General features: G+C 36.1%; 1 protein-coding gene and 1 long non-coding RNA gene across 2 annotated transcripts in view; one reads left to right on the top strand and one right to left on the bottom strand.

Moving 5' to 3' along the window:
* LOC132242665 (uncharacterized) overlaps positions 1-15,644 on the top strand; it is a 483,370-nt gene that overhangs the window by 279,236 nt on the left and 188,490 nt on the right. The gene's annotated exons all lie outside the window — the stretch shown is intronic.
* The window catches only part of MDFIC (MyoD family inhibitor domain containing), a 91,935-nt gene that overhangs the window by 64,931 nt on the left and 11,360 nt on the right, over positions 1-15,644 (bottom strand). Inside the window, exon 3 of the mRNA XM_059711599.1 lies at positions 6,388-6,510. Within this exon, the coding sequence (XP_059567582.1) occupies positions 6,388-6,510 (123 nt within the window). The remainder of the gene's footprint in view (positions 1-6,387; positions 6,511-15,644) is intronic.

Raw genomic sequence — 15,644 nt, 5'->3', positions numbered from 1 at the left:
GGTATGCAGGAGACAGCCAATCAATGATTCTCTCTTATCATTGATGTTCCTATCTCTCCTTCCCTCTCTTTTCCTCTCTGAAATCAATAAAAATATTGTTTTTAAAAGAATCCTCTTTAATAGCAACATCAAATAATCTGCAGCACAGTCACACAACTGTTTGGTCAGAATACTGAAAAACAATTTTTTTTCTGTGAGACAAAAGAAGGGAAATACACTGAGGTGAAAGTAACATGACTTATTCCCAAGATGGGCTCCTAAAATGAATGAGCATGAAGTATTAGACAAAGAATCTTAGATAACCTAGGAGATGTCACACAAAAACTACATATCCCAGTCTTACTGGGTGTTACTTATCTGGTGGGGCTTGTTTAAGGTCTCTTGTATATACATTTAATTCTAAAGAAAACCGAATACTACTTAACCTAATGTTCATTCAATCAGGAGAGCCACTGAAAAATTTAATCCCAACCTCTTGATGTTCTTTCCTTACCTTCAAAGTAAGAAATGCCCTAACTATATACACTGAGTGGCCAGATTATTATGACCACCCCATCAGTACAATGAAGTGAATTAGTTATGCAAATAATAATAATAATAAAACCTTGAGAGTATTTGCTTAGAAAGTTTTCAATATTCAGTATTTTTGGAAGTGTCAATGAAGTACTGATGGGGTGGTCATAATAATCTGGCCGGTCATAATAATCTGGACACTCAGTGTAGATTGCACCCCTGAGATTTGCCTTTCTTTCAATATTTGACATAGAGGAGGTATTCCCCAAAGTGATGGAACAGTATTCATTAAGGAGTGATCAGTGGCAAGTTGGCAAAGGCTAGGAAGAGAAATAATAGTATTTCTAACAATGGAGTCTGTTGATGTTGAGAGGAGGCCAAGAGAAAGGTTTCAAGCAGTGGGAAGAGTGAAAAAGCAAGATGCCTAAGAGGGAGGCGAGTGTGGATTAGAGAAAGAGGGCTTGCATTCTACTACCAATTAAGTGCTTACTATTATGAGAGCTAAAAACTCTTCAAAATGAATAAATGGGTTAAATAGAATGGGGATTACCATTTAAATAGAACGTTCTAACTTTGCTTCAGATCTTGGGAATTCTACAAAACCACAAAGGAGAAAATTAGGTGAGCAAAATAGTTTAATTTGAATTTATTTCAGAAGAGAAGCTGAGGAAAATTTCTGCAGTTAAGTAATGACATTTTGAATTAGGGGACGTTTATATGAAAGCAATGTCCAAGGATAAAGTTAAATAGTAAGAAATTTCAAAAAGACCTAGAAAAATCTGAGCTAGAGACCTGAGGCACTTTAGAAAGAGGAACAAAGAAAATGCAAGCTCTCTCTATATATAGGAAATAATTAGAAAAGTAGAATTTGACCTATATTAAAGGAAAATATTACACACGTAAAGCATAGGAAGACACACACAAACACACACATTCCTTCCTACCTTAAAAACCCCCCTAAAATCTTAATCATAATGCTACTTTTGTTCCTTTTCTAATCTAATTAAAACATGAATTGTTGCCTATTGCCTGTTATCAGTTTATCCACACTGTGGGTTAAATAGAAAAATTAATATTAATTGAGGGTGCCATTTTTCTGCAACATTTATTTAACTAAGTCAGAGGCACAGTGATTATTAAAACAAGGCATAGTTCCAAATTATGTACCGTGTCATATATGCTAATATGACAAGAAAAGCCAAAGTCTTAACTAGTGTTCCCATTGAAAGATGCCCTTATAAACCCCAAAATGTAATCCCCATTCCAGAAGCTAAATTATACAGCAAAATATTTTCTCAGAATATGAAAGCCTTGTATACTGTAAAAAGAATAAAAGTTCACAATGAAAAATCTTTCTAATTATAATTTCCAATTATAAAGTCTTCTCGCAAAACTTCAATTTAGTTTTTATTTATTTACTGATATGATTTAAGTGTTTTGTGTGTTTGCTTTCTTTTAACAAACTTGAGTGGTTAGGATTATCTTTTTAATTTAAGTTTCATAAGAAAGAGAATCACAATGCACATTCCCTGACCAGATTGTATGCATGGCCTATTTATTCAAAATGTTTGATTCCACATGGATTTCCTCTTTTATTTATAGCTTCCAGAAAGAATTCTAATAAATTAGCAACTCAAGGGCAACCAATTAGGGCTCCAGGCCCTGAGAGCACAGTACCTCTGGCCTGCCACCTGCAATGGTCTCTAGGACCAGGAAAGGCAGACAAAGCCTGAACTTCTGAGTGGAGCAGGAACCAAGTATGAGCCACAAGTGGGTGGTCCAGTAAGGTCAGGGTTAAAGTTCACAGAATAATTTGGAAATTATTCTCAGCTTGGATCTCCTTTATGAGGCCTGAGAATACACCCTTTAATTAGAATACAATTTCCAAAGCAGCCACTCCCTTGACTTTCCAGAGCTCAGTTATTCTCAGAAAAGTAAAAACAGCCTCATCATACTGACAGCTAACAGTCCCCTATAAATTATGCCTTAAATGTCCAACAGAGCAGGCAGCAGGCATCCGGGACAAGGAGATGTTAGCTGTCAACCCTCACTAACCACGCTCAAGAATAGGTAAAGAGAAGTCATATTAAACAGAGCCACTCTCCTTCACTTCTTGCTTATGCAGCCGAGTTGTCCCATGGAAGCTTGGAAAAAAAGAGTGGGTTGTACATTTGAAAACGTTCCCACACCCCAACTGGCCTCACTTTTCTGCTGATCCCTCCATCCAGTTAACCTCACACTACAGTGGGAACACTGAAATCAATTCCATGAGAGCAGCTGTCTGCCTCTTCCATGGTGCTCGGGGCTCCACACAGGACTCCTGGAACGGGAGCCAGTCTGATCCTGACTCACCACAGATGTTCCCCTCCTCCCCCACGCGGCTCTGAGCCACAGCCTTCCTTCCAGGGCCTATTGTTATTACGAAAGATTCAGTGGGCCCGCAGAATGTGCCAGATGTTGAACCAAGAGGAAAACACACATCTCCATAACTGCAGGGTTAAGAGTGACAAACATTAAATTACATGGAGATGGCCAAATACTCTATGGGAAAGGCTAAAGAAGGAAATTCAGGCAGCTTTGTAGCGCTTCACATTAAGGAGTTGGAATAGCAGAAGCTATCACAATATCAAACTTTCAAATACTCTCATACTTGAGTCTGGGTTAAAGATGACATAAATGTTCCATTTCGGCAAATCCAGATATCCAGATATCAAATCTTCCCTGCAGATCCAATAAAATCGCCTTTGTCAAGAAAAGTGTGACCAGGAAAATAACAAAAAGGTAGTTTTTTTAAATTTGTTAACAGAATTCAGAGTCCAATGTCACCCACAAATACATTTAGAAATTATTGCCAGTTTATGTTTCAGGAAGGAGCAGCATTACTGTCATTGGCCATTATCTTTTGAAGATCCATTCATCTGTTGGTTTTCCCAGCACAGCACTCTCAGATGGGGCAATACATCTCAATCTCTCTCAATCTCTCTCTCTCTCTCTCTCTCTCTCTCTCTCTCTCTCTCCATTCCTTCAATGTGTATTAGCAGGAAACTACACAATTGTCCCCAAATGCTCCAGTGTCCCATGATACAGGCTTTGTCATCTCAATAAAAAAACCATTTCATGCAATTTACGTTTTATCACTGTATACTTAATCAATATCGACAATAGAGCACTTCATTTTAAATCCATTCCATTTATGGTATGGATTTCTGTGACTATAATAAGTTTTATCAAATAGCACAAAAAATTTTAACACATTAAATATGACTCTCCAAATCCTTATGCAATAGTGGTTGTATTTTGGTTTTTGTCTTAAGAGTTCTTATTCACGTTTTCTTTATGTGGGTCTTGGGAAGGGTGAGTAGGGAATTAAATCAATTAAATGAAATACACACACTTAAAATTCTGTGACTATGAAACAAAATGAGAAAACAATCATGCTCCCCAAGGTGGAGATAAAATTGTTTCTGAGACCTCCTCTAGCCCTCACTAACTCTGGTTGTTAGGAAATCATAGATAAAATGTGATCTTGTCAATATCTTAAAAAACTATGTTTCATAATAGCAGAGTCAACATTTAAATGGAAGACAATCAATATAAATGTTTTGGGAATAAATGTTCAGTTGAAATAATGTTTATTTGATTCTTTGGAAAAAGCTATATAAATTTTGCTGGTCACTAATTTTTTGCTGTTTTTGTTTTTCATCCTCACCAGAGGATATTTTTCCATTGATTTTTGGAAAGAGTGGAAGGAGGGGGAGAGACACACAGAGAGAGAAACATCAATGGGAGAGAGAGACATATCAACTGGTTACCTCCTGCATGCGCCTCAATCTGCGGACCAACACTCTATCCATGAGCAAAACCGGCTAGGGTACTCCTCACTAATTTCTGAGCCTAATTTCCTTCCCATTCCATTCTCTAAGACAAAAATTTGAAAAAAGATAATGTCTCAAAATTAAATGAAAACACATTCACTTTTAGAATTTTTGTTTGAAATCTTTATATTTCCATAAATAGTGTTTTTATTGTTACTTTATGTTTTCTACTAAGTTGGTTTTTTCCTGTTTCTGCTTTCTTCAGTTAAGGACAGATAATGGGCATTCTAGAGAGGAAAAGAAACATTCAAAGATTCAAAGTAAATGTAATATGTAACACAAGAAAGGGTCTATATAATGAGGTTGTCTGAACTGAATAATTAAATTAAAAAAAATAATGCTTGATTTCCAGAAAAGAATGATTTTCCTCTGTCTGTGCTGGGACTAGAATAAGACATGGCAACGTGGTTACAATGAAGGAGAATTCCAAAACATACATATTCTTATGCTCTTCCAGGTGAGGCATAGCCGTGATCTTTATACTGATTCATTTACGACAGAGAACAATTCAGTACATGATCAATTCATCTTGAACCCACCTGAGGGAACTTAGTGACCAGAACCTAAGCCCCAGAGGAGAGCCTGACAGGAAATCAGCATTCTGAATAGCACCCAAAAGATACTGCTATTTCCAGACATTCCCAGAGTAAAATGAAAATATGCCATAGCTTTTGTATACATTTTACACGGCAATCTTAGGAAGAGGAAAACAATTTTTAAAAAAGAAAAAAGGAGAAGGAGTGATAAATATTTTAATTATAAAAAAAAAAAAGTTTGGAATTATTTGACTTACAAGAACAGGGACTAAAATGGCATTACTAAAGGTGCCAGAAGATGAGAGAGAGCAAGATATTGAAAACCTATTTGAAGAAATAATGACAGAAAACTTCCCCCACCTGATGAAAGAAATAGACTTACAGGTCCAGGAAGCACAGAGAACCCCAAACAAAAGGAATCCAAAGAGGACCACACCAAGACACATCATAATTAAAATGCCAAGAGCAAAAGACAAAGAGAGAATCTTAAGAGCAGCAAGAGAAAGAAACCGAGTTACCTACAAGGGAATACCCATATGACTGTCAGCTGATTTCTCAACAGAAACTTTGCAGGCCAGAAGGGAATGGCAAGAAATATTCAAAGTGATGAATGCCAAGAACCTACAACCAAGATTACTTTATCCAGCAAAGCTATCATTCAGAATTGAAGGTCAGATAAAGAGCTTCACAGATAAGGAAAAGCTAAAGGAGTTCATCACCACCAAACCAGTATTATATGAAATGCTGAAAGGTATCCTTTAAGAAGAGGAAGAAGAAGAGAAAGGTAAAGATACAAATTATGAACAACAAATATGCATCTATCAACAAGTGAATCTAAGAATCAAGTGAATAAATAATCTGGTGATCATAATAGAATCAGGGACATAGAAAGGGAATGGACTGACTATTCTTGGGGGGGAAAGGGGTGTGGGAGATGCGGAAAGAGACTGGACAAAAATTGTGCACCTATGGAAGAGGACAGTGGGTGGGGAGTGAGGGCGGAGGGTGGGGCGGGAACTGGGAGGAGGGGAGTTATGGGGGGAAAAAAGAGGAACAAATGTAATAATCTGAACAATAAAGATTTAATTTTAAAAAAAGTATTAATTATTGTCCTTCAGCTCTGTCTTTATCTTTTTAGTTTCACAGTCACTTAGAATTGTCTGACTTTCACTTAGTCACTGCTCAAATAGGAATTAAATTTTGTCTACATCTCTCTAAGAACTGAGTCCAAAATTTATAGCTCAATAAATTCTTCATTTCTAAAGAAAGGATGAAAACTGAGAGTATTATTTATATCTTATTTATAGCCCTATTATTGTAAAATTCTAATGAAAACACTTTCAGATAAATTCTGAAAAGTCTGATTTATAGATTTTCAACAAAATAATATGGAACAATTAACTCAGAGCATAGTATCACAGTCATATCCCCAAATTGCTGCAATTTGCTCTAAAAGTACTTACTTCTGATGAGTTCATCCTCTGAACAATTTCCCCAAATGAACTGGTCTTGCATCTCTCCATGTGTGAAGCAGCTATTGGTGGCATGAGTTATATCTCTCTCAGTATTTTCTTTTTCACATTTATCTGAATAAAAAAAAATATACATATATTTATCATCATTAAATGTTGCATATCTTTTTCTACTTTTTTCATTTTATAGATTTTTTTAAATTCTTCTAAGTCTGCCAAAATTTAAGAAAATGGGAGCAGTAACTCTACTGACTGTTGAATACATATTGACTCAATAACATTTTTATTGAGCATCTACTACATGCCTAGCATTGAAGAAACAGAGATGTCTACAGGAAAAAATAATCTGTCAAGATTATTGTAAACAAATTGTCAGAACATGGTAAGTGATCAGCCATGACAGAGAAACGTGAAAAGGTTATATCAAGGATGAAAATGAGTAAGTCCACAGGGAGCAGTCGGGAAAGCACCAAAGGAAAGGAGAGTCCAATGAGGGGTAGAGATGAAAGTCAGATGGCAGCTGAAGGAGAAGTGAGGAGGTACAGAATTCTCTTCATAGAAACCTGGGAAAGAGTCAAGGATTGTGCTATAAATTCTCAGAGAGGAAAGGTGTTTAGGATGAGAAATCTTTATGTGGATTTATGGGTTCTCAGGGGGAAAGCCAATAAGTAAGGAAAAGGAACAGCTTATTGGAAACATAGCAATGGTCTTTAAAAGATTAGTGGGAATTCTAAAAGTAAAGATGGGAGAAAAGCCATTCCAGGTGGAAAAAGAGTGTGGGCAAATGCCAATAGCAGACTTGGGCAAAGGTTCCAACTCTGGACTCAAGTACTCTAAGAGGGGCATTAGGAGATAAGTTAGGAAAGGTCTGAATAGAGACATAGAATGGATCTTTTTAGGTGAGAAATCTAGATCCAATTTAAAAGCAAGAAAGGTGAGTAAAAGTAACCACTGAAGCTTTATGAATTGCCTAGTCAGTCATCCTTTAGGAAGATTAGTAAATTCGTATACACTAGTGGTTCTCAATCCTGACTGTACTTTTACTCACTTGGGCCTCTTTTTAAAAAACAGATTTCTAGGCCCCATCACCAACGATTCTATTTCAGTTTAGGGGAGGGACGCTTAGGTTATCCCACTGCACTTACACCCTTGAAAATCACTGTAGCCTGGGATTAATGGGGAGAACGGAGCAAGGAGGAAAAGGAGACTTGGCATCGTCCAAGTAGAAGGTGATGAGAGTTTAACCAAATGGATAACAAGATGGGAATGGGGTAGATGTGAGACACTACCCAGAGGCTTGCGCAGATCACTGGGAAGATGGGATTAGTGTGGATTTGAAAGAAAACCTGGAAACCAGGAAAAAAATGTACGAATTTAAAACATTAGATACACAGAGTAGATGTTTAGGGACTGTGCTCAGCAATGGAGATCAATGAATTAGGAGACGCAACCCCAGCCTTCATGCAGTTTACAGTGGATGAGTGTAGTGCTGGATATTGGAATGTGCAAATCACAAATGAAGTTATATCTAGAAACAGTCATTTTCCTAAACTTGGTTGCTGAAGCCGACCAAAGGATTAGGCTCACCAAAAGAGTGGAATACGTGGAAAGAAGTGCCTCAAGTGGGGTCTGCCCCATGAGAAAGGATCAAAGAAGGGAGAGAAGCTACATGATGTCAAGCCCTGGAAGCAAGGAAAGAGATTCAAACAGAAGTTGTTAGTCAACTGTATTAACATTCCCACTGAAAGGGGAAAAAAATCTGCACATGTACCATGGGGATTTCACAACTATTAAAAAACCCTGATACAAAACACATTTCAGCACATGGAAACAGAGGAACACGGACTTAGGACCAAATCTAGAGGTTAAGAACCAAAAAACCAAAATCAGGTCTTCAATGCTTAGTATTTGTAGTAAGCAAAACCACATTCAGATGGCAGTAAAATATAAATTAGGAGCATGCTAAGCCAATATGTTCTAGATTTATGTAACATTTACTCAGCATTATCACAGAGAAAATGTAATCTTCCCGAGATCTGTTATTTTCAATTAAAATCTTTACTTCTTTAAACAACTCCAGATATCTTTCCACGGCTGCAGTCAACTCAAGGCCTTTCTGAGATGAGCAACAGAAAAGGCTTTTGTATAAACTCACTTGGACACGTGAAATCTCTCATCAGCAGAGGCCAACCTAATTTGCTATTACCGTTATGTAGCTGACGGCCACCAGGTGTCGCGCTAGTAGGCTTATTCAATTAGTAACTTTAATTGAAGCTGAATGAAATTAATTATATAATTTTGAGTTGTTCAAATATAATTCCATTAAAATTAATTCATGAAACCAGGGCATTATGAAGCATTGCTGACTAAAAGGTATGAATAGGTATGAGTAAAGCCTCTAGACACACTTGACTTAAATTTGAATCGTGTCCAATATTCAAGTGCTAAACAGAGAACCTCTCAATTCTCCACTGGGTAAATGCAATTGTCACACAGATTTAGTACTGACCCTCTCCTAAGAGGAAAATAAAGTTCTTAATGCTCTAAATATTTATTAAGGAACAGTTGATCGCATGTGTTATTGTTTTGTTGCGTTTTTTTTGTTGTTGTTGTTTCCTTATTTGTGAAACTCTAGAATTAGGTGATCCCAGAATCCTTCTCAAATTAAAAAAACAAAAAACTATCATTCTCATTCTCTAGCTTATTATGTTCATGAAATAATAAATGATATGTAATTTCTACTAAATCACAATCATCAGTCTATCCAACTTTGCCACCTTTAAAAACTAAATGTCTTGCCTCAAAATGTCAGGCTTTTGCCATAATCCACAGCACCCAGCCCAAAGCAAGGCTCAGAAAGGATTCCGTGTATAAAATTTAAATTGGCCACTGCCAATTCTCCACTCTATAAATGAAACTTCTGTGAGCACTTGACTAGCCTATGACTTTCTAATGTATGTACATTATTTTATGAACATCCCTTTAATATTTAAGAAATATCTATATGGCAGCCTCATAAATGGTGCACAGTTACATCCAACATTGATTGAAGAAATGTAGGGAGAGAGAACGAGATCTAATAGATAAACACTTGTAAGATGGGCACCATGATGTCCAGCCACAGAAACAACCTTACTACAACCTCCAATAGCTCAGGTCAGCCACTACTCATCACAATGACAAAAGAGCAGTTTCTGATAGCAAATCTCTGAGAATCGCTGTGTTTGCTGGGTCACATCTGTATCACAGAAGCAGAGGCCATGGTCGTCAGGTTTAATCAGTTCCTTTCTGGATTTGTGGACGTTTATAGATGCAATTCAATTACCCAAGGGGCCTGAAAGACAAATCCTACAGGCAAGCAAGTGATTTCAATGATGCATGAAATCAGTCTATGCCTTTCTACAAGATTTCTATATATACCTCCAACAAGCATTCCTACACAACTTCGCAATTTTCTCTTAAAAGGAAGACTTCATCATCTCAATTAGGCTAATCTAAGTCAATGGTTCTCTTTGCCTTTTTTCCCCCTTTCTTGTAGCACTCTTTAAACATAAAAAATGCACAGAGGTCTCAATTTGGGTGGTGTGGGGTACGGGGATGTCATTATCATATATGGCCAGATTATAGGTAGGTTATTGGTTCTAAGTAAGTTCTTCTGCACTAAACAATTAGAGAAAACTTAGAAGAGCCTGTCAAATATATATATATATCTTGCTTCTTGTCACAGTATTCCAAGTAATCAGAATATATAATTTTATCTAGTCACTAATTAATAGAGATATAAATCAATTGTACTAATAGATGAATACATAATATGTTTTAGATATATTAAAATGAAAAGCAAAGACACTTTTAAAGTAGCATTAGACCAAAATATACTTTTATATCACTGGCATTTGCTTCTGAAAGGCTAGCTCCCAGGCATTCTAGTTTGCCTACTCTAAACACAGAAGTGCAGAAGAATCTTTGGATAAAGAAAAGTGTTGTCCCTGCTACAAATCTTCTAGCTGGGAAAACCAAACATACCTATAAAACAATCAAGCAACTACAAAACAAAAGGTAATGAAAACTGACCTGGGTCATAATTCTGGCTCCAAGACTGACCAGCTGTGTGACTGGGGCTGGGCCTCATTCCCTTAAAGGGGAAATGAGGGCATTGAGCTGGATGCTTACAGATTACAGAGCCTTGCTTGGCTCTAAAATTCTGTAAATCTGACGCGGCACAAGACCTAAACAACAGAGCCAAACTTCATATCTACACTGCAGGGCGTTCAGAATGGAGTAGAGGGAATCACTGAAAAGCCTTTGTAAGGCACTGAATTTGAGTTAAAAGTGACAAGCATGAATTAAGCAAAAGAATCAAAGAAAAAGAATTCTAAATGATGAATTTAAATTCAATATTTCCTATTCAGAAATGACTGTCTTGCGGGATCAATACTCTTTATTATTTTTTGCTATTTTTCTTAAGAAGGGCATGAATGGTAAGAAGCAATCTCTTTCCAATCTTGCTTATTCTTGCAGAAGGAGCATGAGAAAGATTCAGGTAAGTAGAATTTTCATTTAGTTGAAAATTCTATAATATATTATCTGGTTGGCATTACCCAAACTTAAAACTTTGAAAATTTCACTTATCTCAGACAGTTGGGGAATAAAATAACTGAAAGGGGATTAACAAGAGAAAAATCTAACAGCATTAAAAATAAGTAACTTGGATAGTAATATGTGTAAAATACTATATGTGTCATATAACAGCCACTCAGCTGGTATGCAGTTGTTAAATAAATACAATAAAAAAGGCAATACCTCCTTTTGTTGAAGGAATACACTAATGATTTTTTGCAATTACAGTGTTAGCAATTTTCAAAGGACTTTTACATACAATATGTATTTGATCTTCAGAACTATGAATGATATAAAGAAGAAAATGTTAGCTTAATTTTACTGATGAGAATACAAAAGTGGGTCTCAGAGATAAATATTCAGTTGGAAACAGGGTGTTAAAACCAGAATTGGAAAGGACCTTTCAAGTTCAGCTAATTTAATATCCTACCTAGTACAGAAAGTCCCACTGCAATGCTCAGCCCTTCCCCCAAATTATAAGGAAAGGGAACACATTCTGTTCTTAAGTCAGTTGGTTCATTAGCAACTTATTCTTCATTTGGAACATGCATCTGTTGTCAGGTAATTTGCAACTAGTTGCAGTTCTGCCCACAATAGGTAGAAACAGTAAACTAAACTTTTCTGTAAGACAACCAATCCAATAAATTACCTCACTAGATAATGTTTTTTTAATTAACAGTGAAGATGAAATTAGCTTGTCAAAGTTACAAATGAACTGTCAAATACAGTATAAAATCCTGTGTAGTCCAAGGTTTTCCAAAAAAATGACAATATTGTCGTTTAAAAGTCGAGTTATTTGAATCCTTCCTGATAATAACAACTCTCATTAGGTTCTCTGGGACAGAAATACTATCTCTAAAGTGTACTTTGCACTGGAGAAGTGGTTAAGAGCACAGGATCTGAAATTATGGTGTAGTCCACCATTAGCGATATGGATCCTGGGAAAGTTCATCTTTGTCAGGTTCTTCATCTGTACAATGGGAATAACAAGAATTACCTACATCGTAAGGTGGGTGTGGAAATAAATGGACTCATGCCTGGAAAGCAGTGTCTGGTATGTAATAAAGGCTTGGCTCACACTTGCTATTACTAAGTGTTATTGCAATAAGCACCTTTTTAAATCCTACTATAAATTCGTCAGAAGGAGGCAGTTGAAGGCAATGTCTATTCCATAATCCTTAAGTGAAAAACCATAGAAGAAATCTGTTTCCAGACTGAATATAAGGAAAACACCTGCTTCCTCCAAGAAGCTGTATATTATTTTTTTTCCTTATGGACAATGAAAACCATATTAAAGAAAACACTTCATTTTGATTCAAATTTACAGACAAAATTGAGTAAGTGGTTTTGACCCTACAGTCTAAGTTTGTACATTTTGATTTTTCCTCAGCTTCAATCTCCTAGGCTACCTATATTTTCATTTTCCTGTTTTCACCTGTTTTTAAATGTAGTCTTATAAGCCACCTCAAATATTTTACTAAGCTAGGCAAAGGAATGTGTAAATGCAAAAACTAGTCATCAAGTACATTTTCTATTGTTATCCTTACTTTATATACTTACTTCCTGAAAGACTAATATAAATGACAGCACTTAGCAGATAGCCTTATAAAAATCTTATAAAACCTCATAAAATATAATCAGTGTAAAATACCTTTATTTCTTATAGAAAGGACTATACACAGCTTTCTCTTTGCTTACATTTTGGGCCTTTTGCATGTTAGATCTCATCTACTTCAATTAAATAGTTGATGATAACTTAGGACAGATTAATTTGCTATCTATATAATATGTTTATTCTTGCTATGCAATATATATTCATATCTCTTTTATCTGTAAATAAAGTTGGTTTAAAGCAACTTTAACAGGGGTCGCCTAAGACCATCGGAAAACACATTTATAATTACATATTGTTTTTGTGATTAATCACTATGCTTTAATTATGTTCAATTTGTAACAATGAAAATACATCTTGCATATCAGATATATACATTACGATTCATAACAGTAGCAACATTACAGTTATTAAGTAGCAACGAAAATAATTTTATGGTTGGGGGTCACCACAACATGAGGAACTGTATTAAAGGGTCGCGGAATTAGGAAGGTTGAGAACCACTGCTTTAAACAATGTCATTTTTACTCTCCATTCAAATGACAACATTATTTCAGATGATCTATGTGTATTCTGGTTTATGAAATCTCAGGCAATCTGAGACCAAAATATCTGGGAAACGTTTTGTAAAAACTCTGGGTCTGTATTTCCCAGAGGCTCAGAACAATGTGGACATCTACAAATGCTTCCCAAATGTAACCTTTAAAAAAACCAAAGATAAGGCAGCATTCAGGAAGACCTGAGGCTCTGGAATTTTCCTTTTTCACTGACCAAAAAATAAATAAAAAGTTCCTCAAGACAAATGACCTTTAAGAAAACCTACCTGCTTTGTCTAATATTCTAAAAAAGATTAAAATCTCATTGTCCAAAAAACATGTTGAGTTAATCAAAAGTTTTAACAGCTGAATGAACATACACATAAAATGTCATAATTTTATAAATGTAAGAAAGTTATTCTATCACAGACATACTATAAATGTTTTAAAATGAATTAAATGTTTAGATCAATGTAATTTCATCAATGAATTGTTATTACCAATATTTTGAAAAATAAGACAGCAGAATCTAAAATGCATTCCTTCAAAGGGCTTCTTATGCTTTTAAAAGCTGATAGAGCCCTAGCCAGTGTGGTTCAGTTGGCTGGAGCACGGTCCCGTACACATACAACAAAAGGTCACAGGTTTGATTACTGGTCAGGAAATCCAGGTTCAACCCACCCCATGTCCAATATATACTGGAGGCAACCGATCAATATTTCTCTTTCACATCTATGTCTCTCTCTTCCTCCCTCCCTCTAAAATCAATAAAAAAAAAATATCTTCAGGTGAGAATTTTAAAAAATAAACAAATAAATAAAAGATTATGGTGTGTTTAGATCCAAAAGAATAAAAAAAAGATGACTTGGATTCAACTAGTTTACAGGTTGGGAGTGGTTAAAGAGGAGTGGGTTATATATACAGCAAAGTGAAAAACAATTACAAAATTACACGCATATGCAATTGAAAATGAATATGACAGGTACAAAATGCAGTATTTGTTTAAGTAATATCTCAATAAATGAGGGCTCTAAATAAATGAGGGAAGGGAAGAATTAGGCACTTTCCACTTCAAAAAAGTAGTGGGAAGGCTAACTGACAGCAAGCTGACACTGGGGACCAGGACACATTATGTCAGTCACCTTAATCCCCTGCACCTTTTACATCAGAATCTAAAGTTCTTATCTTCAAAGTATCTTTTCAGGGTGACTGACCCTGAGGCATATTAAACCCCTGCCTTCTCAATTACAGGTTCAGTTGTGCTCTTTCTACCAAGTGCACTCATTCTAAAACCAAACATAGACTCCTGGAATTTGGAGTTCCATGGGCTCGTAAAGTTCTCTGATAACACAAATTCAGATAAAAACATTCAACATCCAACATCCCCCAGAATAAGCCAAGGAGAGTAACAATAAATACTTCCAGGAACAGGAAAACAGCCTCAGAGACAGTTTATTCCAGTTGGGAATACTTAATTTTTTAAAGACTTTCTTCACAATCATGTAAAACCTACTTCCCTATAATTTTCCCTGATTCACCATATTTTGCTCTTTGCAATTCAAAGTAAAGTCTAATCTTCCCTCTGTGTGACAGCCTCACATGAGAAAAGATCTCCTGGTTTTGTCTTTATCTTCTCTTTGTTAAATACCCTCAATTAGATCAATGGTTTTTCAGAGCCTTCACATTCTATTCACTCTTACGGGCATGACAGTCTTATCGCCCTTGTCTAGAAAGCTATCATGAGAGTCTCCTTAATGCTTGCTGAAATCCAGCTGCCATATCTATGGCAGTTCCCTGACTTTGCAGCCACTGAACTCTATTACAGAAAGAAACTGAGGACTCGGCCATCTTCCCCTTTTTAAAATGACACCACACATTCTTCTGTAGATCACTGCTTTAAGTGCCGCAATTTTTAAAACTATTGTTACCTCTCAGTTATACCAAGTGATTTTACCAAGAACACTTTCTTTCCCTCTAGTTAATAAGAATGAAGGACAAAGGAAATCAAAAGTGAACCAAAGGGGGTTCATCTATAAAGGCATTTCAAAGGTGCAATTTGAATCTTATCACACATAAGGTAACAATAAGAGAATTGGAAGTATATTGAAATGTATTTCTTAGACTTCAGAATTATGAATATGGATTAGAAGTCAGGAGATGTGAGTTTCCCGGTAATTTTTCTAAGGTCCAAACCTGGAAGCCCCTCATTAACTCGCTAACTCAGCCTCTTGCCTTCTGGATCATCCCTCCGGGATGCTGTCTTCTCTGGTTCAGTAATCTGGTTCCGCTACCTCCAAGAGAATAACCTGTAGATCCATGACCCTAACCCTGATTCCTGTCCCGACCTAAAGGTTTAACGTTCTAACTCTACACAAATGTATCTTTAGCAAATCAAAATAAACATTTCCTAAAATTCATCTCCACTTCTCTTCAGTCTCTGCTGGTTTCTCCAACTGTGGTCTGTATCTTGGTCTATCTTG

The sequence above is a fragment of the Myotis daubentonii genome, chromosome 10, assembly GCF_963259705.1.
Source record: "Myotis daubentonii chromosome 10, mMyoDau2.1, whole genome shotgun sequence".
Classification (NCBI taxonomy): domain Eukaryota; kingdom Metazoa; phylum Chordata; class Mammalia; order Chiroptera; family Vespertilionidae; genus Myotis; species Myotis daubentonii.
Note: the sequence above shows the minus strand (reverse complement) of the source record. Positions and strands in the feature narration are given on the sequence as shown.